Consider the following 26,040-nt stretch of genomic DNA (forward strand, 5'->3'; position numbering starts at 1 on the left):
CTTCCAACTGCTCTCTTGCAGTATTCTTGGCTGTGAAGTATTGGGTGTTTGCTCTCAGTACACCAGAGATGAAATAGTTTTTCCTACTTGGATTTCACCCATCTCTACTCCCAGATGTACTTGCCATGCTTTGTCCAATGACTCATATGAACACAGCTGTATCAGCAATTTCTTTTCCCCAAAAACAACTTTGCTAGAAAAGCCCCTCAGTATACGCACTGCAGGGATCTTTTTGACTCTACCTGTGCAGACTTTATCATGGGAAGATCATCACACATGCAGTTTGCACTGTACTTATCTACACTGACAGGTGAAGACTTCCACAAGAAGCCAGGTTAAGTTGCCTGCCAACAATCTTCTAGCAGTAGACACTTCATAAAGCAAAATTTACCTCTTTCAAGCTGATATGTTCTTCTTGGCATGCCAGAGATGTTTCAGTTCTCCTAAACCACCATTCTCATGTTTCTTTGTTCAGATCAAGGCACGATTTATGTCCTGATAGCCCAGAACAGCCATTCAGCATGAAGGGTACCTCTGCACTGATCTGTGTCCTATCACAGCAGGATGCTGTTAGGTTTTTTTTTTCTGGTTACAGACTGTTAAATCATATGGATGTGACAGGAAATCCTAGTCAACCATTTTATCAGTGCTGGCCCTAATCTTGGAAATCTGACAGTAATGAAATTGGTGCTTTTAAATATTTAAAAACCAAATTACTGTAATTAGCTCTGAAATTACGTTTCTGGCCTAATTCAGGCCTACTGTTCATTCAGTTTCACATTTTGCAATTGAATAAACAGATCCTGGAAAACAAGGTCCTTTTATTGAATAGATGAGCCGCTTCACTGAGTAACCGAGAACAAAATAGTATGGAGAAGGCTAACATCAGGAAGATTCAGTTTCCACACACTGTTTAAGAAACAGCAGTGTCAAAACAAGCATCCAGGTTCACACAAGCTTTGCCATTTTCTCAGTACTCTCAGAGCTGAGTCCTACAGTCTGTCAGAAAATTCACACACATACTGCAGACAGAGATACAAATCAAAGCTGTGTCAGAGCTATTTCAAGAACAGCTGAATCCAAGAGCACTTGCATGGCAAAAATAAACAACACAAAAACATTTAAAACAAAGAATTTTAATAACTTCTCTATAACAAATAATTAATCAAAGAGGCCGAATCCCATGTCATCATCAGATTCTTCTGATTCCTCCTTCTTCTCTTCTTTCTTCTCCTCAGCTGAAGGAAAAAAAAAGCCCAAGTGAATAGTCAGTATTAACATTGCACCACAGATTATCAAGGTACAAGTTTTGGTGCTCACAGCTCCCCTGCCTACTGGTATTGGAGCCTCCAGGACTCATCTCATTCCCTTTCAGCAACAAATATCACTGAACAGATACAGACACTACTGCTGCAGGAATGTGCTTTACACCAAGTCTCTTTGATCCTCTGTTTTAAGCGAGACCAATCCTAAGGCAGACAAAGAACAAATGTTTCTGACTGTCCAAAGGAAAAGTAACTGTTCAGTTGACACTTGCATCACATACTGAACTGCTGAAGTGGAAAAGCCCTGAAATGCTGACTCAGTTGTTTTGTTAGGCTGTTACCAGAGACAAAAGGAGTTGCCCTGGAGCCACACCTCTCCACTCACACTCACCGGCAGCAGGGGCCGCAGCTGCGGCAGGAGCAGCAGAGCCCCCTCCAGCAGAGACTGCCACAGCTCCCCCAGCCGGCATGCTGGCAAGTTTTCCATTACCTGAATGGGACACAAGAGAAGGTATTTATTTACAAGCTCATCCCAAGCACAGAAGTCAGGGGAAATGGAAGAGTGCAGGAAAAAACTGATCCTGTTTCATGGACTGAACCTGTCACTAATCTGCTGAAAATAACAAGAGCCTGCATCCATGATAAATATAAACTGTTCTGTGAAAAACTCGGGAATTTTAAGATTGACAAAGGCTTATCCCAGGAATGCTGGCAGCATATTATTAGTAAGTTTTATTCTGTTCAAAAAGTCCCTGTCTTTCTTCCAAAAGCTATCATAAAAATAGCAGCAAACACATCCAATTTTGCACACCCACATTGTTCTCTGAATACAGCACAGTAGCCCAGAAAGTGATAATGTACCTCAGAAATAACATATTTGCAGTACTGGCTTCCCCTGCTCCTTTTTTTTCCACTTTAAGGGTAAAGAGAACTCTGAGGGCATAAGTGGATCACACTTACAGGAGAGAAAGATTGATTTATTTATGGCTAAGGTACAGTATTTTAAACAAATTCCTCAGCACCCTATGAACCCCATTGCATCTCCTTGGAGACTTCTGATTTCTGCTCGTATTTGGACAGCCAGCTAGTTCTCTGGCCTCTTGTCTTTCACATACCAAGGCTCCCTTGGCATTCAAAGGTCACGTAAACACTATGTTTGCCTCTATTCCAGTTTCTGGGAATCAGTTTCTAAATAATTCCCTGTTACTTCAAGATCTAATTAAACTAGCAAAGTAAACAAACATGTTTCATATGCATGTATGTTCTAAGAAACAATTATTTAAAGTATTACAGAAAAAGACAGCATGTGTTGTAACCACGAGTATAATAGCTCTCTTAGGTCTTTCAAACCACATGGACAGAAATGTCCAGTGCCTGCTCCTGACAGCAAGGCCAGGCAAAGTCCTGGCTACCTTTAAACAAAAATATGCCTGCAAATTCCCTTGTGCCTATACACTTTCAAGAAATAAAAATTCATTAATCAGAAACCTTTGCACTACCTCAGCCCTATGACCCAGTCAATTCATGTAAAAAGTTCCAGCCTCAGTAAAGCACAAACTTCTATGGAAATCAGCCCTCAGGGAAAAGGAAACACTGGACTCTAAGAGATGTGCATTGGAGCAGCTTGTGCTCATCGCAGAGGGTGGAGCTGCACCCCTGCCAACTGCCTGTTCCTCATGCTTCACATCACACTGCACACAAGTGGGTAAAACACAAAACATCTCCTAGAGACCCCGAAGGACAGCTCAGTCTCTTATCAACATGTCCAGAAAACTCCATCATGAGCAGACTACCAGTAAGCTCATACATGCTTCAGTTCTCCAGTTTAATGTGGTCCACAAGCGAAACCCAGCAGGTACTGGCACTGACCTGCAGGGAATTAGAATGGACCTGGTTCCACTCAATTCAGCTGTGATCCACAATGCTGAACAAAGAGTCTGTGACTTGGCAGCAATTCCATACTCTCAGCTCTAAGCTATCAAAGTAACAGATGCATTACCTGGGTCACTCAGAGACTCTACTTACCCTGGGCAATTACATCTTCAATATTTTTTCCATTCAGCTCACTAATAACCTGTAAGTAAAATTTACCATGTTAGAGTTTCCAAACAGCATAAGAATAAGCTACATTTAAACAAATATTGATAAATTATCATATGCAGTGCCTCCATCCTGCTGCTTATCTAGCCCCGAAATTCCTCACTTCTCAGTGCCAGAACAGAATATTGACATGAAAACTTCAGCTAAGTCTTCAATACTTTAAGCATTTTCATGAAATCTGTTACTGAGTTCATAACTAATCCAATGACCTTGAAAAAAAGAGGATATAGAGATGTTGTGGAACCAATTAGGAAGCCCTACCAACAGTGTAAGTCACTGAGGGACTGTTTACATTTCTTGCTTAATGGCCCCTGGGAGGCTCTGAAGCACTGGGTTCTGGACCCAAAACCACAGGGTCCCATTCCTAGCCCTACCAAATGCTAAAAGCCAAACTACTGTATCCTTGCCCTGGAACACAGAGTTCCAACTTTAATATTAGGACCATTGTTGTATAACCAGAGATGACAAAAGCAAAACACAATCCCCAAAACTGCTAAAGCAGGCACTTAAAAAAAAATGGTCCAGAACTTACTGGTGAGACCCAGCTATCAGGAGTCAGTGGCCAAAGCTAAAGGACTTTAGCCAAGAGCTTTTTAACAGGCACCTTCTGCTTACACAGAGCGTGTGATGTGTGAAACTATGTGCCTGCAGGACTGCTCCATCCAGGAGAAAGGTGCTTCTAACGCTTCGCTACATTAACACAGGCTTCAGATACAGACAATCCAAAAATTAATTATGACCAAAACAGAACAGCTTTCTGAACATCAGAGGATGAGAGAAAGCAATTAATTCATTAAGGCATTACACCTAAAGGAGCCAAAGACCTGACATTTAAACAGGAGCACCATGAGTTCAAATCAACATTCCAAACCACAGGATGCTGTCAGCTCAGCCAATGCACTGTCTCCTTGGGCCTATGATAAAATACTGGGAAAATACTTTCTTTTTACCTTTACCTTTCTAGAAACACTTCACATAGGAGTATGTGACAAGTCATAAGATAATTTTATTGGTTCTTTTTTTTTCCCTATCACCAATTATTTTTAGGTCCACAATGCTGCAGATCTATTATATCGCAAGAAGCATTCTAATTAAGATACTCTTTAGAAGTCTGTTTTTCAACACAATCACTTTTGTATTAATTTCCAAAATCTTCCTATATATTATCCTCAAATACCTTTAATCTCCATGTTAGGATGTGCCTATGTTTCTTGGTGAGGAAACAAAGGCTCCTTTGCAGCACACTAAATAAGGATGCATTACTGAGTATCAGGCCTTCAAAAGTGTTAGCTCTGAATCGATACTGACCGAAAATAAGAAGTGAACCTTCACTGCACACTATACACCACGCCAGAACATTTTCAGTGCATCCTGATATGCAGCCACCATCCCAGTGGGGATGATTAGCCTGAACTACCAGAAGTCAGCAACAACTGACAGACACCTTTGCAGAGGTACTGAATAATACCTTTGCAGAGGTACTGACTAAGAAAGCCAGACTTTCAACAAAAGTTGTAAAAACTTATGATTGGCTCAGCAGTGTTTAGAATTCACACCGGTAAGGATCACCAAATGTCTGAACAGCCCAAGAGTAGATCAATAGGGAGGCAACGGGAACACTGAAGCGAAGGAAAGAGCTCCCATGTCTGCTGCTGCCTGGGACATCTGGAATTAAGAGGCAACACCACCTTGTTCATGCGTTCATCGTCTGTCTCGATGCCGACGCTGTCGAGGATCTTTTTCAAGTCCTTGGACGTGGGGGACTCGTTGCCGCCGAGCACGGCGAGCAGGTAAGCTGCGACGTAACGCATCCTGCAAGACAGGCGAGGAGGGTTTCAGCCTGGCCGAGCTACGTGCTCTCGGAGGGAGCCCATCCCTGCTCCCTCCGAGCCGCAATCCTTCGGCTCCGCTTCCACACGAGGCCCCGTGGCCGGCGAGGCCACGCTGCGCACACTGCGCCAGCACGGGGCCCGCACACGCTCCCGCCCGCGCCGGCAGCGCAGGCCTCTCCCGAAAGGAAGCGGCAACCCGGCACTGCCGCCCTGGCCTCCGCCTCGGCCCGGCCCGGCCCTCCGCCAGCCGCGGCCCAGGCGCAGGCCGGGAGAGCACATGGCTGCCGCTCCCCCCTCCTACCCACCCCCCCCCGAGTGGTCTCTCCCGAGCCCCGCGGCCGCGGAGAGCTGCCGCGCGCGGGCCGGACGGCACCACTGCCGCGGAGGGGGGAGCGCCGCGCGCTTACCTGGGCGGCGGCGGCGGCGCGGGACAGCGGCCTGGGACGTGCGCGCGCGAGGGCAGAGCGGCGGCGAAAGGAAGAGGCGGGGCCTCGGCACCGCCTTCTTCCCGCCACCCCTCAACAACGAGCGCTGCCATTGGGCCGGAGCGGCGGGCAGCTCGCAGGCCAATGGGAAGCCCCCCCCCCCCCCACCCCGAGTGGTCTCGCCCGAGCCCCGCGGCCGCGGAGAGCTGCCGCGGGCGGGCCGGACGGCACCACTGCCGCGGAGGGGGGAGCGCCGCGCGCTTACCTGGGCGGCGGCGGCGGCGCGGGACAGCGGCCTGGGACGTGCGCGCGCGAGGGCAGAGCGGCGGCGAAAGGAAGAGGCGGGGCCTCGGCACCGCCTTCTTCCCGCCACCCCTCAACAACGAGCGCTGCCATTGGGCCGGAGCGGCGGGCAGCTCGCAGGCCAATGGGAAGCCGCGGGTGCGGCCGCCGCCAGCGCGGACGGTGACGGGACGGTGACGCATGCGCAGAGCGTGGGCTGCCCATCCTGGGCGCGCTGTGCGGCCTTGTCGCTTGTGGTGGGATGGTTTTGATTCCTCAAATCACGGAGTCACAGAGTGAATGAGATTGGAAAACACCTCTGCGATCATCGAGTCCAACTTCTGACCGAATACCACTCTGTCAACTAGAACATGGCACTGAGTGCCACATTCAGTCTTTCCTCGGACACCTCCAGGAACGGTGGCTGCACCACCAGCCCTGGGCAGCCTGTTCCAACACCTGAGCACTCTTGCTGTGGAGAAATTACTCCTGATGTTCAACCTAAGCCTCCCCTGGCACAGCTTAATACTGCCTCTCACCTCTGGAATCCTGCCCTGGCCTGGTGGGGTCCCCTCCATTTGTCCCGTGAGCTGGGTTCTGCCACCAGGTGCATGCGAGGCAGATCCACACAGAGTCCTCATATTTGTTTATTTCGTATCAGTGCAGAGACGGGCAGTGGGTGATGAATCCAGAAAGCCAGCGCCTGGCTCGGTGCGTTTCTTCATGGAAAGGGGAGGTCAGGCATTGGAAAAAGCTCCCAGGGAGGTGGCGGAACCATTGTCCCTGGAGGTGTTCTGGGAACAACTGGACATACCAGTTAGCTTTGGTCTAGTTGTCACGGTGGTGTTCGGTCAGTGGTGGAACTTGATGATCTTGGAGTGGCCAGCAGGATGAGGGAAGTGATCATCCCTCTGTACTTGGCACAAGTGAGGCCACACCTCAAGGCCTGTGTCCAGTTCTGAGCCCTCACTTCAATACAGACATTGGGGTGCTGGAGTGTCCGGAGATGGGCAATGGAGCTGGGAAAGGGTCTGGAGCACGTCTTCTGAGGAGCAGCTGAGGGAGCTGGGGTTGTTTAGCCTGGAGAAAAGGAGGCTCAGGGGTGACTTTAGCACTCTGTACAAAAGGAGGCTGTAGAAAGGCAGGGTTGACCTCTTCTCCCAGGCAATTAGCACAGGACAAGAGGACATAGCCTCAAACCACATCAGGGAGGGTTCAGCTTATATATTCGAATGGAAGAATTTCTTCACAGAAATGGTGATTACACATCGGAATGGGCTGCCCAGGGCAATGGTGGAGTCACTCTCCCTAGAGGTGTTTAAGGAAAGACTGGACGTGGTACTTAGTGCCATGGTCTAGTTGACATGGTGGTGTTTGGTCATGGGTTGGACTGAATGACCTTGGAGGTCTCTTCCAATCTGAGTGACTTTGTGGTTCTGTGAAGCACCTCAGCTCCGTGTGTGGAGTGGCTTCTTGCCCCCGGGTGACAGAACCCACTTGTGGGACAGCACACTGAGGCAAGGCTCTCCGCAGAGGGACAGGGCTGCTCTCCGTGCTGGGAGGCGGTAATCCTGTGGCAAGGTCTCACCATGGGATTATGGGAGTCACCACCTGCGCTTGTTCACCTGATTTCCTGCACTGGGGAAAGGAATAGAAGTAAAAAGTTAACACTGTGCTGAAACCCCTTGGACCCAAACAAATCAGGAGTGCTGGTTCAGCAGCAGGGCGGTGTGTGGGCTGTGCCTGTCCCTGCCTTGCTGCCCTGGGGCTGCCCCAGAGATCCCCAGTGTGGTGGGGCTTCTGTGGTAGCTCAGGTGCTCGCAGGAAACAACCAGGCTCAGAGTGGTATAACTGAGCCAGAGCTTGGAGCAGTAGTCAGTGATTACTGTCTACTACCTGTAGGAAGAGAAATTTCCCTCAGGGCCAGTGCACTTTGCATCCAGAGTCCCAGAATCAAGAAGTTGGGACATGCTTCTAGGATCATCAAGTCCAACCTATGACCAACACCACCCTGTCGACCAGACCATGGCACTGAGTGCCATGTCCAGTCTTTCCTTAAACACTTCCAGAGATGGTGACTCCACCACTTCCCTGGGCATCTCATTCCAATGCCTGACCACCCTTTCTGTGAAGCAGTTCTTTTGACGTCCAGCCTGAACCTGGACATCAGCTGGGAGAGCATGTCCTCTTGTCCTGTCACTTGTTGCTTGGGAGAAGAGGCTGAGCCCCACCTGGCTGCAAACCTCCTTTCAGGGCAGCCCCAGCCCTGCGTCCTCTTAGGCGCATTTCTCTCCCTGGATTTGTATGGAATAAGCACAACACCCGGAGCTGCACGTGCCTCCCGCTCCCTTGGAGCCCAGGGGAGCCGAACCGGGACCGGCTGCGGTGCCAGCGCCGTGGCCGTGTCGGGAAAATCTCCTTTCGTGCCCTTGATGCGCCAGCAGGACGCCTGGACACCGTCCCCCATAGCGTCCAGCCCATGTCCCGCTGCCCCTGGCACCTCCCCGTCCCGTCCCGCCCCGGATCGCGGCTCAGCTCCCGAGAACTTTTCAGGAAGTGGCGGGCAGAGCCCTGCCCAGCCCAGCCCCGGCTGCCGAGTGCCCGGGGCCGGTGCGGAGGGGTGAGACAAGCGGGGCCGTGCTCGGCCGGGCACGGGGCGCGGCTGCGGGCCCTGCACAGCGGCCGTGGGGGGACGGGGCCAGGGCACAGCGTGCTGCGGGCAGCCCGGCCCGGCTGTGTGTGTCCGTGTGCGGGGCTGTGTGTCCGTGTGCAGGGCTGTGTGTGTCCATGTACAGGGCTGTGTGTGTCCATGTACAGGGCTGTGTGTCCGTGTGCAGGAGTGTGTGTCCATGTGCGGGGCTGTGTGTCCATGTGAAGGACTGTGTGTGTCTGTGTGCAGGGGTGTGTGTCCATGTGCCGGGCAGCGTGTCCGTGTGCAGGGGTGTGTTTCAGAATGTCTGTGGCACCACATCTGTCCGTGTCTGTTGGCTCCGAGGCTGCCTCTGTGGCTTCTGGAGCTGCCCTCTGGCTCCTTCACCACTGACAGTTTTACAAAGCTATAGCTGATGGGATTTTTTCTTACACATGTTTGTAATGGGGCTGTGTACATGTTGTGCACAACGTCTTTGTAAGAAATGCTCACCTTTATACTAAAGCAGTAGTTTCACTTTTATCCCATTGGCACTCAGTTTCACAAACCGGGTTCAACGAGGACCCAGCACAGTTTGCAAGCTGCCTCTGGGCTCTGCTTCCTCTTCTTCTTGCCTTTACATTTCTGTCCTTTCAGGGTGAGACATTTCTGCCCTTTCAGGGGATGACGCCTCCCCCAAACTGTGCCTTGGGAACATCAGTGCTGTCATGTCCCACAGGCTAACAGTAAAAGCACTGCTCCTCAGGGTATTGCTGGGGCATTATCTGGTTTCTGGCTTGCTGGTTTCAGACATTGGAGCCAAGTTTGTTCTAATTCTGCATCACTCAAAGGAAACTTCTATTTACCAATTCAGTCCATGGCAGGGTTTACAAAGAGCTCCTGATACTCACACCATGAGCTAGTTTAATTGCCAGGCTCAGGAGGTGTTGCTCCTGCACCACCAACATGCCTTTTCTAACCCTGTTGCTGGCCCTGACACGTTTTCTCTGCTGCCCTTTGTCCACTTGCTTTTATTCCATTGACACTGGGTTTCACAACCGGGTTTGATGAGGACCTGTCACAGTCTGTTAGGCACCTCTGGGTTCTGCTTGTGGCTCAGCACTCCCTGCCCCAGTTTTCTTCTCTACTTGTAATGCTTCCTACTAAGGCACCTTGAAATCTGCATTAGGCATAGGCATTTACATTTATGTCTTTAAAGTTAATATTGGTCTTTATTCTGATGATGCATAATTGCTCCATTCCCTGCTGAGATGCTGGCTGGAAAAATTCAGAGGTTTTCTCTAAGAGAAGGCTCTGTGACATCTGTCATGCTGCATTTCTCTGCTCCTTGCCTCCAAAGCTTTCGGTAACATGCATATAATCTTTCCTACCATATTGTTTGTGATTATGAGCTGTTTCTAGCCACTCTGGACTGGGGCAGGAGCCTTCATTGTGCACCTATGTTCTTTTTCAGAGCCATCTTTCCTTCTCTCCTTGTCCCAGCTGCCTTGTGGTGCTGCCAGTGCCTGCCTGCCTGGCAAGTCCGAGCATGTCTGGACCCTGTGGATGAGATGCAGAAGATGGCAGAGCTGCTGGGGCTCAGGGATGAGTGCGGGGAGGGGACTTTGGGGGCTCCTGTCCTCGCTGGCTCCTGCCTTGCTGACAACAGACTGAACCTGGATGTTTATCCTGACGGCTGCCGCCGTTTCCTCCAGCTGTTCAAGGAGCAACAGGGAGAGCTGGTCCAGGTTGAGTTCCTCCGGCTCAGCAGCAACGATTGCCTCCTTGACACCACCCTGGGCAACCTTCCTCATCTGAAGCACCTGAAATCCCTGGTGCTTAAAGGTAAATTCCGGGGCCCATCACCATCCAGCTTTTCTAGGCTCAGATTTTTTGTTAATCCTTCTCTCCACATCTGCAGGACAAACTGCCCTTGGAAGTGTTTTGTTCCAGTGCCCCTTAGCTCAGCTTTGGCTCAGCCTTGCTCAGAGCTGAATGCAGATTTCAAAAAGATACAGCTTCTGGACTCTTATTTCCTCCCTTTGTTTTTACAGCTGCCTGGGGACTGGGTTTTTGGAGTCTCATTGGGTTGATGCTGAAGCATGTTCTGTAGCCATTCTCTAGAAGAAGAGCTTTTTTTCAGTTATGCAAGAAGAGGGGGATTGAAAGGTGTTTAATTTTTTGGTGAATGTTCAGCCCCTATTTCATTTTTGAGACTATAATAAGCTGTCTTTGTTGTGTTTCTGCCTGAATCAATCCATGCTTAATCCTTGCTTACTGTCAGTGACTGTAGGTTTAGCAAGGTTCAAGACACACCAGAAGAGGCTGTTCAACATTTTATCTAAAGTAGGACACAGGGCGTGCTTGTAATTTGGCAAAGTGTAATAACTGTTAGAGCTATAAATATTAGATCATTCTTTGACTGTCTCATCTATTTATTGTGGTAAGATATCAATACAATTTGTATAGTTTCTGTTTCAGACTGAATAATTTGCTCTTTGGGAGGTAGAATTTTAAAAGTAAATGAGAACAAAAGGGGTGTTTGGGGGCAGAATTCAAGGTTCCAGCTGCAAACTGAAAAGTGTGAGGTTTGTTTCTCTATCTGTCACAAATTTCTCATGTGAATAATTTGATTTGTCTTTCCCCCCTTTAGTAAAGTGGCAATAACAGCAGTACCTTTTATCAGTCTTGTTTTGTGAGTTGCACACACACCCTGAGCATCCTGAAGTGCAATAAAGTAGTTCAGTAAAATCTTATGTACAAAGTGCAATGTGCCTGTTTGGTTGTTCTTATTTTGTACCATTATGCAGCATAAAAAAATGTTTGGTGCCCTCTGCTGTATATGGCTATAAATAGAAGACAGTAGAGAAGGAGTATGAAACAATGAACGAGTGGAAAAGTTTGGAAGTTTTCTTTTGTTTGCTCAAGTTACTTTCCAGGGGTGCAGCCCTTCTCTAATTAGAGAGTCAGAAGCTGGGATAGGGAACTTTCATTCTTCCCACTCTGTGCTGTCTGCCCTACAAAATACTGAATTGCCTACTTTTCCTTCCCACTTTTTCACTGCTATTTTCTCAGGTGTGCCCTCCAATTTTGCAAGGGCAGGTTTCAGTCCGCAGGGCGGTTTGCTTCTCAGCAGCATGGATAAATCCTTAAGGACACGGACTATTTCCTTGATCCATAAAGTGTTGTGTGTTGGCCACTGGTAGTGAGGAAGCAGTGAGGAAGGAGGGTGGGATCTTGGAGGTATATGGGCCACCCTGCTGAAGTGTGGTAAATGTGTGGGGTGGCCTGGCTCGTTCTGAGCTTTGACTCCAGATGTGTTTAGCAGAGCTGTACTGCTTCACTGTGGGTTCTCCTAATTTCATAACAGCTCTTCACTTTCACTGATCAGGAAACTGAGGCATGGAGCAGAAAACTCACTTCTCTGAGTACTTTGTGATTAGTGCTGCTCATTGCTATCAGTAACTCCCAGTCTTGTGGATCTCTGTGCTGAGTCTCACATGAGGCTGGTGAGCTCTCCTGGTAGCGTACTGACCTCTTCCATTTCCCTCCACCCAGGTGGCCATGCTAGGGATGAGTTTGGTTCCTATCAGCATGGCTCCCTGACAAGCTTGCCACCAGACTTTGGGACCCTCAGGTGTCTCACCCACCTGGATCTCAGCTTCAATAGACTCTCCACCTTGCCAAGCTGCATTCTCCACCTCCCCAGCCTCCGTGTGCTCCTGGTGAGCCACAACAGCCTGGTGACACTTCCTGAGGACTTTGGCTGTCTGAGCAAACTGACTTTCTTCTCTGCAATGAAAAATCAGCTGAAAGACTTACCTAAGAGCATTGGGGAGTTGTCAATGCTGCAGGATCTGGATATCTCAGAAAATGCTTTGGAATTTCTCCCTGAAGAAGTTGGGAATCTGCACAACTGCACAGAGCTGGATCTCTCTGGGAATCGCTTATTGAGCATCCCAGACTCCCTAGGTATGTATTTTATTGGGGAAGAGAAGGACATGGGCTTGCCAAGCTTTTGGTACAACCTCTGAGACCTTTGGTCTCTATCCCCAGAGTTGTTAGCATAAACTATTTTATAATGGAGCCAAAAGGAAGGGTTATCCAGAAGGATCATGCTTGGTTCAGTCAGTGCCTTGGAGCATTAACAACTCTCTGAACCACACTTTCTGTTTCTGTGAATCAGCGACACTGCTGAGATTTCAATACAATTTACAGTGACTGAGGATCTGGCCTGGCTGGTTTTGGGTAGCAGAAGCGCTGAGGTTTGATGGGATGAGAGTCTGGGCCTGAAATCAGACTGTCCAGTGTGGACCAGTCCACAGAACTGGGGGGCTCTGGCTTCTGCTGTCCAGCTTCCTGGGTCCTGTGTTACTTAGTGACTGAGGCTGCTTTGGATGCTGTTACTTATAGCTGAAAAGGAGAGGACAGAGGAGGCTGTGTTGCCTCTCAGCTAATTCCTTGCACTCATTTATTTTGTGAGCTAAAGGGATGTTAAGCTTTTGTGCTTTTCTCTCATTATGTGTGTGTTTACATGGGCTGAGGAGAGAGCGAGGGTTTGAGCTGATACGCAATGCAATTAACAGCATGGATGGGGGGTCACTTCTTGTTCCAACCTGCAGCCAATTTGAAGTCTCTGCGTCGCCTGCATCTCCACAGCAATCTCCTGGTGACAGTCCCTGCCTCTCTTGCCAGCCTGCCCAACTTGTCCAGACTTGATCTGCAGAACAACTGCCTCCGTGCCATCCCTGCTGAGCTCCAGACCTTGCCGTTCGTGCACGTCCGGGGCAATCCCTTGGGAGAAACAGAGCCATCCCTGCAGGCTGGTAATTGCAAGGCTTCTGCTGCTGTGTGTTCTGCCCAGCTGCTCCCTCACTCAGCCCAGCATGGTGTAGATGAGTTTGGATTAGAGAAGACAAGCAGGGGGGAATCAGATCAGCATTTATTTCTCTGGAATAATTATTAAGTTGTAAGGATACAGACAGTTCTAGTTATGTTCTTATGAGGCCTATCCTGGTCTGAAGGGCTCAGTGGTCCCTGGAATTGGGCTTTCTTGGTAGGGTTTCACAGTGAAAGTGAAAATGGGACTCACAGGAAACAGATCAGGAGAGGTCCCTAAAGGGGTCCAGCCTTTTTAGCAGAGGTGAGCACCAGTTCCTGGACTTGCTGCATGGCCCTAAGGCTGTGGTGGCTCATGCTAGAACCTCAGAGAGCAGCAAGGGGTCATTCTGCTGTGCAGTTACCTCCTTCTTTCCTGAGGTTCACAGGCTGCAGAGGAGCAGCTCTTAGTCCAAGAAGAAGGTGATGAAATGAGCAGGAATCTGAGCAGGGTTTCCCAGAGGTGCTCATGTTCACAAGAGCAAGCACTGATTCCCAGGGTGGCCCCAGGCAATAAAACGTGGCCCTGAGAGCTGCAGAGGTAAACTGAAATATTTTTGAATTCCCTCTGCTTCTGAGTTTCCCTGGGGGAGAGCTAGCATTTTCAGTATGTCCTGGGACCTCGAGGCCACATGCCATCCTCTTGCTGCAGTGTGTTCTGGAGCCCACTGCAGTGTGACCAGGATTCCATTAATGACTTCTGTCAGATTAGGATTAAGCCAAAACTGCTCAGCCTTTCTTTGTTTACCTTGGTTTAAGTAACCTCTGTCTGCTTCTCCTACCCAAATCTTCTTATTGCCACAGATAAATCCAGTACCAGAAGGCTGAAAAGAATCTTCCTTCCATCAGGAGAGGGCAGGTAAGCCTCTGTTATTGAGAACTTACATTACAGACAAGGTGCATGGTGGGTATTACAGAAATGTGTAGGAGCCTATAGCATTGGTAGGCCAGTGAAACACAAGTATGAGATTCTTCTGTCGGTTTTTGGAGGGCTGAAGTCACTGCACAATGTCATAAATTCATGCATGTCTTCTGGAAGCTTTACTGTCACCTCTGAAGGCTGCAGAGTGGTCCTGGCCTGTGGCATCCATTTCTACTTTCCGCCGGGGGCTGCCTCTGCTCCTCTGCAGATCCACTTCCAGTCCCTCACACCGGATCCGCAGTGGGTAAAGCTGAGACACCACGATGTCCTGCTGAGTAGAGTCCTGGAGCTGCAGCCTCATGGGGTCCAATTCCAGCAGGTGAGGATACACCCAGGTCACCTCCTTAAGAATCTGCCTTTGCAGTAGGTCAGTAGAGTCTTCTCAGAGTGCCTTTTGGGACCTGTGAGACAGTTACTCCCATCCCTGGTGCTTTTAAGTAGCTGCAGGACTGCCTCTCAAAGAAGCCCTGCTGCAGAGAATCAGAAAGGACATAGCCAGCCTCTCTGATACTGTGCTGATCTGGCACCTTTGCCTTCCCCACTGCTCCTGATTGATCTGAGCTATAACCTTTCTCACTCACAACCCCCCTGTTCTACCAGAGGATAAGTCCAGCATCTGGCCTTAGCCTGAAAGGAGAATGCATCCTTCTCTAAAAGTCTGATTTTGTGGTTTGCATTCAAGCTGGGGAGTAGTCACACCACCTACCAGCCCCATCATGGCTGACAGCAGCTCACTGCAGAAGTTGCTTTGCCCTTTCTGCTCAGAAGCTGCTGAACCTTTCTTACCATCACAGTCCATAGCAGACCTGACATTTTCTGTCACCTCCCCAGAGACTGCAGGGCAGAGCAGGTTCTTTGATTCCCTGCAAACAGGCCATGCTCTGCCCTTCCTCGTCTGCATAGGAAGCCACAGAGCAGAGCTGGCCTTGGTTTTATTCTTTCAGTTGGTGTCTCACAGGAATGCATTTTTGCCAGGAGGTGCAGATCTGGATGCCATATATCTCACCTCAAACCCCTCACCAGCATGAGGTGGTTGTTCGGACCTTCAGTGGGCAGAGCTGGAATGATCTGAAAACAAGAGTGAAGCAGAAGAGAAAATCAAAGGTGAGCAGATTGAAATTACCAGTGACACACTTTGCTCCTGTTCCCCTCTTTGGTTCTGTCCAGCCAAGAGTGAACCTATTTGAAACAACTCATGAGCTGTGTTTTGACCAGCAGCTATGAAATGTACTGGATTTCAGCTCCAGGTTTCCTCCCTCATGGAGGTGTGTCTCCTGAAGTTGATGAGTTGCATCCTGCCATGTTTCTTCCCTGATTTAGTACTTTCTTCTGCTTGGCTGGTACTCATTTTCCAAAGTTATATGCCTATATGTTTTCTTCTTTGTCCTCTGTCACAGAAGTGTGTGGCCCACTGTTGTGTCCTTCACTTCTCTTGGTTCCTTGTTGTGTCTCGACTTGTCCAAAATGAATGCAAAGTGCCAGTAGAGGGGACATTGCTCTTTTCCACTGTGGATCCAAACATCAAAGTGATCTTTCCTCCTGGAGTCACCAAAGAGCCTCGTAGCGTCAAGCTGCAGGTATGCATGCTTTTTGGTGAGCTCTGGTGCAGCTGTTTTCTCATGTTCAGTACAGAGCCGAGCAGAGATGTCTGGTAATTCTTGTCTAGATGAGGTTGCTTCATGGGCTGACCCATCTCATATCACCTTTTCTCTTCACTTCCCTGCAACATGGGCCGTGCTCTGTGCTGCCCTGTGTGGGAAAGGGATCTCCAGCAGACCAGTGGGTAGCTGCTATGAAGGGAGCACAAAAAGATTTTGCCTCTTTTTCCCTTGCAAAACTGACCCTAACAAAACAGCTCAGTGAGAATTGGGGGTGGTGGGAGAATCTAATGTGGATCTAATTCTAAAATCACCCCACTAAAATTAATTGCTCTGTAGAGCTGCTAGATGCTCTTGTAATACTTTAAGTCCATCCCAGCCTGACAGGTTGCCAGACTTCAGCTGAAGTTCACCGTGCTTTATTTCTCAACGGGCCCTGCAGCAAGAGCAGCATTTGCCTGCTGGGTGCTGGAGGAGCTGAGTGAGCAGTGTGGGAATTTGGTGCCTGACTGCTCTGCTCACTGTGCTGTCTGCCACATCCAGGTGCTGCCAGTCTCTGCAGAAGAGATACAGGAAATCACAGCCCATGCAGAGTGCAGAGCCAGTCCCCTGCTCTACCTCTCCCAGGACTCCACGGTGGATTTTCTCAAGCCAGTGAGAATTCAGCTGCCTCTTCCACCTGGGGTCACAGGTCAGCTTATTCCCAAAATTGACAAAGGGAAATGCCATATTTGGAAAACCACAAGTGGCAAGAGAGAATTTTATCTGCCTCTCCTGTTGTTAATAAAGCTTGCTGCTTTTCCTGCAGGAACAGCAAGGTATGTCTGCTGACTGTGTGGGGGTGCAGAGCGGTGGGAGCTGAAGGTAGTTCAGGTCCATCAGATCAGGGCTGGGGTTCACAGACCAGACAAGCTGGGAGAATGGTCTTGGCAAAAGGATTTCTCTGCCAAACCACCTGTGTATTTTAACGGCTGGTTTTACTATGGTGGATTGGAGAGGCACTCCTGCCCACTGAGGAGATGCATTGTAAAAGGGCTTTGTTTGATTCATGATTGGGAATAGCTTGAAGGAAGAAATGAACGTGCTGCCTCCAGGGGTCTACCTTCTCTTTTCCTTGCATATGAATCAGGTGCTGAGCCACTGCATTTAGAAATATATGATTGTATGCTGAGCCACATCCCACTCTGAAAACTGCTAAAAACAGCCTCAGTCATGCCAAGGATTCCTCTGTTTGCTGAGTACCCTGCGTGTCCTTACTCCTATTTTCTTTGACCTCTCCTGGTTTTCTTGTAAAGAAATACAAGACCTTCATTATAACACTACCTGGTATTTGTATGCCTGAAGTGCATCAGGACTGAAAAGTCTGTGAGATGTACATAAGAAAGAGATAGAACTTAATTAATAACCCTAGATTTTAGTGATGAGAATTGTCTAATTAATCTATTGGTGGGAATGAGCACACTATCATTTTAACTCTGCATATTTTGCCAGAATATCCCAAAAGCAATGGGATAGTGTGGTATTGTTATTGCTGCTCTTCTTTGACCAAAGTTCAGTCCTGGATGCTGAAGAGAAGGCTGTGAACCCTTATTTGGTGGCTTTAAAATGTAAATCACCCAAACCTGTGGCTGGGTTTGTAAAGTCATGAATAAAGGTTTCTGCTGCATGCAGCATCTCGTGACCATTGGTGTCTTTAGGGCTGAATTTGGATCGGTCAAGGCTGCATATTCTCCATGGTGACCTGGAGGGCCAAACCTGGAATGACATCACCAGTGAGGTGGCGCTGGAATTCACCCATCTTTATGCAGTGTTTGAAGTCACTCACTTCTCCTGGTAAGTGCAAGATTAGTCCTGAGGAAAAGATGGGATGTTCCTCTGCCTTGCTTTTCCAACCCTCTGACCAGAGGCCATGACATTAACTCTCTCTGTTCCCTTTTCTATTTACAAGTCTGGCCCAGTGTAGTACTTTGTCTCTACCTGTCATTCTTTCCAATCATGTGGGTGTGACACTGGCACCTTTCTCTGGGTGGGGTCCCTCATTTGTTTTTAATTCCTTGTCTCCAGGTACTGGCTGTGGTACACCACCAAGACCTACATTGGAGGCATTGCCAAGAAGGTCTATGAGCGGCTGCGTCTGTACCAGGTGAACTTCATTGCGCTGCAGAGGAAGAGGGATCCTGAGCAAGTCCTGCTACAGTGTGTCCCCAAGCACAAGGTCTGATCTGGGTTGCACTGCCTTGCTTCTGAGCTTCCCAGGCTTCCCTTTGTAGGATGTAAAGGCAGCAGTGCACCAAAGGGTGACCAGCAGTATCACCACTCTGTTGGTGGTGTGATACTGACTCACAGGGAGCTGGGGGAAGAAAAAAACTCGTTCTATGCAGTGGTAAATGCCATGCACTGATTTCCTCCCCTGCAAACCCTGAGGACTGGGCTGCTAAAATCAGCTGAACCACAGTTACTGGCCATGTATACGCTATTATCATCCAGCAAACATGAGGTAAAACATGTTGGATTAAATTTAAGTCAAAGTTTACATGTCACTTGTCTGACATGAACTAGTGGTGTGGGCAGCAGCACTGCTTTGTTTTCAGCTGGAGTAGTTAGAAATGGTAGTTTTCCTTATGTTCCTTGCTGTTCTCAGTTCAAGCCCTGGAACAGAACATATAAGCAAGCACTCCTTAGTCTGCTATAATGCAACATCAGGTTAGTTTATGGGATGAGTGTGAGCTAATCTGGCTGACTTTGTCAGGAAGGAGAAGGGAAGTGCTCATGCATTCTTTTCTGCTGCCTCTTCCTAGGGGTATCAGCCCTCAGCAGTGTTGTTTCAGATTAGTGTGAGCTGTGGAGAACGTGTCCCTTGGCAGGCAGTGCACCTTGGTGAGATGAGGGTGCCACTACTGAGCTGCATATCCAGCTCTGCATAATTCTCTGCTCTGGTTGCTCCTTCTCTTTACCTGTGCTCCTGTGTTAAAGTGACCTGTGGGCACAAACGTCTGCAAGGATTTTTTATATTGGGTTCTGAGCTAAAACTGTCTCCAGATGAGGCATCAATGACACTCAGAGTGAGATGGTTGTTTGGGTGTGTTTGTAGTCCTGCTGGGAATGGTCATGGAGTGAGAGAGGTTTATTGTTACAAATAGAAAGAAGAATCTAACCTGACTCTTGCACTGCCACTGTGATCACAGGCTAGAAAGCTTTCTGGTGTCCTCAGCTGTGTGCTATTGTAGCATGTGTCTTTTTGCAGAGAAAATGTATTTGAATAGTGAGTGGGATATGGTTGCAAGTAAATCTCTCCATGTCTTTGAAGTTAAAAAGACCTGTTAAAAAGACAGAGACATTGCCGAAATGCTTTTTTAATGGGCTTTGTTCATTTGTTTACATCCTTTTCATGTAAATTAGTCTTTCCTGTAGAAGGTGAGAGGAACATCATGGGTATAGAAACATGGGTTGGGGGACAGATGTGTTTCTGACCAAACACTGTCATCCTTGTCAGGTTGACCCAGTGCTGAAGAAGCTGCAGGACCGCTATCGAGGACCTGAGCCATCTGACATGGTGGAGATGTTTGAGGGAGAGCAATTTTTTGCAGCTTTTGAGCGAGGCATCAGCATTGATATGGGTATGGCAGTACTGGGCTTGTTCTGCTCCTACCTCCCTCCCTCTTGTCCTGCTCTGGCCCTAGATGTGTTTCTGCTGTGGGTTGTACTCCTCCATGGCATTCCTCTCTGTCTCCAGCTCCCCCACTACTCACAGCAGCCAGCCCCTGGACATTGAACATTCTCTGGTCACGTAACTTTTCTATCCACTTTTCCTTATGGAAGTGCTGTTTGCAGACTTTCCTTTCTTCTCATGCTCTTGTAAACCTGCAGAGGGCAATAGCCAGGTGGGTTTATTTTTATGACTGATCTGCTGCTGCACGCTTTTCTCCACAAATTGAATGCTTCCTGCGTCTCTGCACAGATCGCCCTGACTGCGTGGATGGACGTCTCTCATTTATTTTCTACTCCCACTTGAAGAACATGAAGGAAATCTATGTGACCTCCCCTGTGGACAGAAAAGGCCAAGCTGTAAAAGGCCAGGTGAACAACCAGTTACACTGACTTCTTGTTTCCTCCTTCATCATTGCTTTTACAGTACTCATTATAATAATCTCTGAGTGCTGGGCATGACTCTTTTCCTACCCTCTTTCTCTGGCTTTGCATTTTACTGACTAAACTCTGAATAATCAAGAAGTGTAATCTCAAAGGATCACTCATCACTTAACTGTCTGACTTACATTCCTGCCATTAATTTTTGGGGTGCTGGCAGAAAGTCCAGCCTTTATGGCAGAACCTCAGTGCTTCTCCCAGTTACACATAATTGAGAGGCCATATTTGTGGGCTGAGTATCGATGAGAATGCTGAATTCATTCTTTCCCAAATGGAAAAGACATGGTGCCAATAGGCTGGGCCACTGTGCTTGAATCAGAGTCTCACTGCAATCTTTCTCTTTGCAAAGGTCTCTTTCTACCGAGGGGCAGTTCCAGACAGCATCCCTGAAGATGCCAGCAGGAGGAGAAAAGGTCCAGACTCCCTCTGGCTTGCTACTCTGCCCATCAAACTGCCTGTGAGTTGTCTCCTACAGAAAAATTAATCTGGATGGGGTAAGAGCATGGCAATCCTGCTCAGCTAATTTTGTTTCCTCCATGAGAAGGCATGCAATGAATAACTACAAGAAATAGCTGCCCAGCCGTGTCATGGTGGAGATTTTGCACTCCCTGTGAGCGAGCTCTTCTGAAACAAGAACATGAAGAGCTGGGAGTGGTTTCCACCTCTTCTGCTCATCTTGCCTTTCAAGCATAGGCTTGTTGGGTGGTTGGTCAGAGAGTCAGAGAGGGTGGATCCTTTGAATAAATGAGAATGTAGTACGCAAGGAAGCTTGCTGTAATTAAGGAAATGTTTTGTTTATAAATTTCTTAGTCACACAGCTCATGCAGCAGGAAAAAAAAAGGAAGAGGATGAGGTAGTTATGCTGGATTTGAACATAGACACTGAGTGTAGGTATTCTGTTGTGAGCTGTGAAGGCTGGGCTGTAAGTTACAGTGAGAAATGCAACTTTTGCTTACGGAATTTAAGTGACATTTGAGAAGCCTAAAACAATAAATACCTTGGTAGGCTGAATACTTCCCTTCCGATCACGTGTGATGATCTCACATCCCTTTCTGACACACGCAACCTCAACTACAAACCTACACTAAGTGCTCTCTTACTGCTTAGGCAAATATGCTTCAGGGATGTGGCTTATTTTAAACTGCTCTGTAAATGCAGGAAAGGAAATTTCTGATGTGAGTTATGACTGTGAGCATTACAATTCGATATGTTCCTGAGGCAGTGAGCATTGCTGGTCACTGCCAGTGTAAGTCCTCCTTGCTTCTTACAGCCTGACCTTTCAGCCCCAAGTACTTCCTTTTTCCCCAGTAGAAGGAAGATTTCACTGTGTAGACTGAGTGGCCAGACACTCTCCTCTACGAGAAGAAAGACTGTTCATTCTCTCTCTTCTTTGTGTCACAGCAACTGAAACCCCGGTGGGATGAGAACCCTGGTCCCTTGTATGGCTTCTCCTTCCCTCCCCTGAACCTGGGCAATGCTGAGACTGGGTACCTGACACAGGCAAACCTGCTGAGCATTGCTAGGCGTGTGGGAGCTGACTGGCAGAGCATCGGCCTCAACCTGGGCCTGACCTACCAGCAGATTGAGCGCATAGGATACAATAACAGGTGAGAATAGGGCACAGTAATCAACAGTGATGCATTATATATGTCTGTCCATCTATCTGCAGTGTAATAGTATAAATCAATGCTTGGCTGGTTGAAAGTTCTTCCACTGTAATTGTTTCACTGGATTAAAGATGGGTTGACTAATGGTTCTTCTGAAAATAATACCTTTTATAATGGAAAGATGATTATGTTCTCTTGCCATTATAAAATAAAGCTTTTTTGTTTGAAAAACAAAATTGGGAAATAACAAACCAGATGAGCTTTGTAGTTCAGCTGAGTTGCATTCCTGTTTTGTTCTATGATCAGATTCCTGGCCAGACTCCGTCTCTTACAAAGAGAAATGATCTATGGCTTTAATTCTGAATATCATTGTTATTCAAAAAGATCTTGTGGTACATCACGGGACATGCAGTCTGACTGAAAAGCCAAAGCAGTAGGAGAGAATTAGACTTGTTATAATCAACCTAATGTTCCTGTGAGGAAGTCATATTCAAAAGCAGAATGGATAATTCTTAATTGGATACTTCTATAAGGACAATATTTTGTAGAGAAACATTCATGCAGGAACTGCAACTCCTGTAGGCTGAGTAGGAAAGAGGCAGGCCCACTGAGTGCTTTGTGTGTCTGGATGGCTTCTTTAAGGCTCTAGCCATGGCTGGGACTTAAGTAAGGTCTCTTTGGTTTGCTACTCAGGAGAGCATGGTGGTAACTTCTGTCTTTCCTCCTTTCTTCAGAGAGGACCTCAATAAGCAGATCCTGGACATGCTTTTCTCGTGGGCTCAGCAGAACTCAGAGGATCCTGACTGTGTGAGCAAGCTGATCACAGCCATGAAGGAGAGTGGCCGCCAGGACATTGCTGATGAGGTTGAAGCCATCATTGAGCTGGGCCGGCAGAAATACAGCGAGTCCATCCGCCGGCTGGGCCTGGAGCAGGAGAGCAGCACTGAGGACTCTGCAATAGCTATGATGTAGCACCTGGCAGAGAAAAACAGGGTTTGTGTGGGACCCCTCTGTGTACCCAGAGTGATGGTGCCTGGGGGCTGCTCCCTCCTCAAGGGCCAGCATCTTCCTGAGGAGCTGGGCATTGATTCTCTCGGGTCTGTACTCACATGCCACTTCTGCCAATCCCAGGAAGTTTAGAGTGCATTTATGAACCTTTTTTCTACTTCCACTTTGTGACCTTCAGCTTTAGCTTTCAGAAATGTGGAGAAATTTAGAGACTGGAGTGTTTGTCTGTCAGCTGAGTAGTGGCTTAAATAGTGTTTGATGAGTTAATACTCATGTTACTTGTATTTATTTATAACTTATTCCTGAAACTGGAAACACTGCTGGAAACACTGGGTGTGAGCCTTTGGGTCCATTTGTGCTCCAGTGCTTGACAGGAGAGTGGAGGTGCAGTCATGTTTTGAAGGCCTGTGATGTGGTGGGGACTGTTCAGCCATTTCTGTCAATGATGTGTTCTGCTCGCATGAAAATGTGAACTGTATTCCCCATGAAAATGGTTTCTATTTTTTTCCAAATCTCTTCCAGTTCCCTTAAGTCCAAACAAAACCTAAGTATTTGTGGGGAAGAAAGAAGAAACTGATTTCTAGAAAAATTACTCTTTTTTTTTTGTTTTGCTCCAGAAGCTATCATGAAACAAATAGCCTGCTGCACCTGCAAGCACCTTTTTAGATGACACCTACATGCTGCTGATATTTGACAAAGTTCCAGTTTTATTTTATACAAAAAAAAAAAAGTAAAAATCCATGACCTGTTCTGGGACAGACTCTAATTTAAGTGCAATTAAAATTTTCCTTGCAGTTTCCAAGGGGTAGTCCTCACATCTTCCCAGTGAAATGTGACTGTGTAGTGGTGAAGGTGTGACCCCTACTGAAGTTTGGTGAAAAGCATGACTTTAATTTGCATTTTAAAAACTGGTCTGACTAGCTTGAAATAAGGCACTGTTGTGTGTTTGGCATGAACCATGGTGAGCTAACTTCCCAGTTTTTCAGCCTGAATATCATGTATAAGGCTGGAAGCATTTGCGGCTTTTTAGCTGCTCAATGATTTATTACTGAGGTGCCCTTCTCTTCCCCATCTCATAATGTCCCTCAGTTAATGACCCACTAATGACAGTGCAAGCTTTTTGAAAGACTACTGTCATTTAATAAATTCAAGTCTTTCAAGACAGGTTTGAACTCAGCATAACTCTCTAAACATTACTTAAAGGGCTGTTCTTAGTCTGAAAAAACAAAAGTGTGTTTAAAAATGCCAGGTTGCACGTGCAAAGTCAGCATGCTGTTGCAGGTTGGATAAAACCTGGCATTTTCTACCCCTCCTGAAGAATCATTGGTGGCTTCCCTGATGCTGCTTCAGACCTGCCATCAGTATTACTGAAAGAGGCATAAAATCGTTCTGCTTTTTCTCAATTTAAGGCTGTTCCAGCATCTCAGGCTACAGAGTGCTTACTGTCCAGTCCAGAGCACTGGACAAGGACTTGCAGATTTGAGCTGTTACTTTGGGCCTAAGTACTTCCACAGATCTGGTTTCTTAGGTTGTGCTGCCCCAAGTCTCATGCTGGGTTCAAGTCAGCAGTGCTCTGTTGAATGTACATTTTCTCTTGTATTCTGTGTCATATGTTATTGTTTGTAATTTTCATGGATACCAACAAGGTATTTGTTCTTTCCTCCAGTTTTGGAGAGAATCATTTGAGCATATTGCTCTCACTGGGAATAAAATCAGCACTTAACTGTTTCACAGCATGGTCTGCTATTCCATAAATGCCTTGAGTGAGATGGAGACTGGTCCCTTTAAACCTGCTGTCAGGAGAACACGGGTGAGCCTGGCTGTGCTGTGCAGAAATGGGAGAAGAGCTCCTGTTTGGATACTGCTGGTTGCAAAGCACAGGACAGAGTGCAGCTGAGTTAATGGTGTCCCTGGAGGGTGGCTTTGCTGCAGTGGGGCTAAACCAGGAAACAAAACATTCAGGGAATGAGCTGAGGCTCAGGTGGAGCAGATCTAGAGAGCAACAAGCACTGTCCCTAATCTAGAAGGGACAGTGTGTAGGGTAAGCCTGTCCTCCAGTGAAGGTGTGGGAGAAGTCTACAGGAAGCACAAGGCAGCATCCACAGCTACAACAGGATGAAGCTTGGCTGCACTTAGCTTTCCATTTGTGAGTCAGACCAGAGCTGAGTTAGGCAGTGCTGGAATAAAGGATAGGTAGGCTGGACTCTGTGGAGGATTCATCCAGGCATCAGCAGAGCTACAGCTCTTCAGGAAAACAGCTTGGTGCCAAGAGAGAGGAAGGTTAGTGCCAGGTGTTCATGTTACTGTTGTAGTGGGCTGCAGTCAGGCCAGGCCACAGCAGATACCAAACCCCAGACAGTTCCATCAGTAGAACAGCTCTTCAGGATTTGGGCTGATAACTTAAGGAAAGGTAGGTATTGTACCCCAGAAAAGAACTGTTATCTCCAGTCTTTCCTGCTGAGCCATAGCTGCTGGTCTGGGCCTCCTTGCAGGCATCTGGCTTTCTCCTTGGAGTGACACCAAAGCAAGCACCCAGCTGAGGACACCGAGGTGCTGTCGGGAAATCAGAACAACTGTTCAACTCCTCTTTCCTCAGCTGACTTGGCAGCAAATATTTGACCTGGAAGAGAGTCAATGGAAAACATTATTTTGAGGTGTGTTATCTTTATCAATAATCTCTTTGAGGCACAGTAAGTCTTTCATAAGCCTATAACTGCTATGGCTGATAACAGTTGCAGTAGATGGTTGAAACAGCAAAAGAAATAACTAACCTGGCATTTATCTTTTGAATCAAAATATGGTATTCCTTTCTGACTTCTGTCATGAATTCATCACATAGTGGAGTAGTATCTTTCCCTTTCCAGCTATCTGGCTTTTCCTGCTGCCTAATATGCACCTTACAGTGTCCTACAGATGATCTGGCAGATTTTATGGTTTTTACTGTGCATGATCCTGATGTGTCGAAAATTCTCCCAAATAAATTTTTGCCAGGAAAAGCCCACTTGCAAAAAAATTTTAAAAGTAAAGTAATAAAATTGTTTGCAAGTGAGAACATTTTTTCTCATTTTTTTGGCTGTAACATTTATAGCTCTTTAACTGTCATAATTAAACCCTTTTCTACTTCATAAACTTGCAGATCTCCAGCAAAATGACCTGGATGTTTCCCACATACCACTTCAAGTTTTTTCTAACCATGAGTCCTCTAGCTGCCAGGAGACAGATCCAGGTAAGATGCTTCCAGCTCCTACAGATATTAATAAAAAAATCCCTGAGAAATGAAAACCCAGGCAAAGCTCAAATCAGTTTATTAATTCCACAAAAAATACAAGGGAAAGCTTGATTATGTTC

General features: G+C 47.4%; 2 protein-coding genes and 1 non-coding gene across 4 annotated transcripts; 1 reads left to right on the forward strand and 2 right to left on the reverse strand.

Annotated features, from left to right (window-relative positions):
- Nucleotides 1-1,120: 1,120 nt before the first annotated feature.
- On the reverse strand, nt 1,121-5,969 carry RPLP2 (ribosomal protein lateral stalk subunit P2). Of its 2 annotated transcripts, none has more exons than XM_041481255.1 (5): nt 5,888-5,969; nt 5,054-5,177; nt 3,291-3,339; nt 1,657-1,755; nt 1,121-1,238 (listed from the first exon to the last, which is right to left on the reverse strand). In XM_041481255.1, exons 2-5 carry the CDS (start codon nt 5,174-5,176, stop codon nt 1,162-1,164), a joined length of 348 nt encoding a protein of 115 aa, XP_041337189.1. In that variant the 5' UTR covers nt 5,177; nt 5,888-5,969; the 3' UTR covers nt 1,121-1,161. The 2 variants fall into 2 exon arrangements, with proteins under 2 accessions (XP_041337189.1, XP_041337190.1); XM_041481256.1 differs by lacking the exon at nt 5,888-5,969 and adding an exon at nt 5,605-5,732.
- Nucleotides 3,025-3,157, reverse strand: LOC121361030. Its single transcript, XR_005956289.1, has one exon. It is a non-coding gene; the product is annotated as a small nucleolar RNA SNORA52 (small nucleolar RNA).
- Nucleotides 5,970-8,432: 2,463 nt separating the features above from the next.
- On the forward strand, nt 8,433-24,393 carry PIDD1 (p53-induced death domain protein 1). Its single transcript, XM_041481318.1, has 16 exons — nt 8,433-8,524; nt 10,008-10,378; nt 12,092-12,505; nt 13,156-13,359; nt 14,216-14,270; nt 14,451-14,652; nt 15,309-15,437; nt 15,731-15,910; nt 16,475-16,622; nt 17,629-17,764; nt 17,996-18,146; nt 19,425-19,548; nt 19,890-20,008; nt 20,427-20,534; nt 21,479-21,684; nt 22,419-24,393. Exons 2-16 carry the CDS (start codon nt 10,105-10,107, stop codon nt 22,654-22,656), a joined length of 2,688 nt encoding a protein of 895 aa, XP_041337252.1. The 5' UTR covers nt 8,433-8,524; nt 10,008-10,104; the 3' UTR covers nt 22,657-24,393.
- The last annotated feature ends 1,647 nt before the right edge of the window (nt 24,394-26,040 follow it).

Source organism: Pyrgilauda ruficollis, unplaced genomic scaffold (assembly GCF_017590135.1).
Source record: "Pyrgilauda ruficollis isolate IOZ18807 unplaced genomic scaffold, ASM1759013v1 scaffold55, whole genome shotgun sequence".
NCBI classification, from domain to species: domain Eukaryota; kingdom Metazoa; phylum Chordata; class Aves; order Passeriformes; family Passeridae; genus Pyrgilauda; species Pyrgilauda ruficollis.

Coding starts and splice junctions, on each gene's coding strand:
- RPLP2 (XM_041481255.1), bottom strand. CDS start 5,176: ATGCGTTACGTCGCAGCTTACCTGCTCGCCGTGCTCGGCGGCAACGAG. Junction 1,756..3,290: donor TGAAGATGTAATTGCCCAGG/GTAAGTAGAGTC, acceptor TGTCCCATTCAG/GTAATGGAAAACTTGCCAGC. Junction 1,239..1,656: donor AGCTGCGGCCCCTGCTGCCG/GTGAGTGTGAGT, acceptor TTTTTCCTTCAG/CTGAGGAGAAGAAAGAAGAG.
- PIDD1 (XM_041481318.1), top strand. CDS start 10,105: ATGCAGAAGATGGCAGAGCTGCTGGGGCTCAGGGATGAGTGCGGGGAG. Junction 20,009..20,426: donor GCCAAGCTGTAAAAGGCCAG/GTGAACAACCAG, acceptor CTCTTTGCAAAG/GTCTCTTTCTACCGAGGGGC. Junction 21,685..22,418: donor CGCATAGGATACAATAACAG/GTGAGAATAGGG, acceptor TCCTTTCTTCAG/AGAGGACCTCAATAAGCAGA.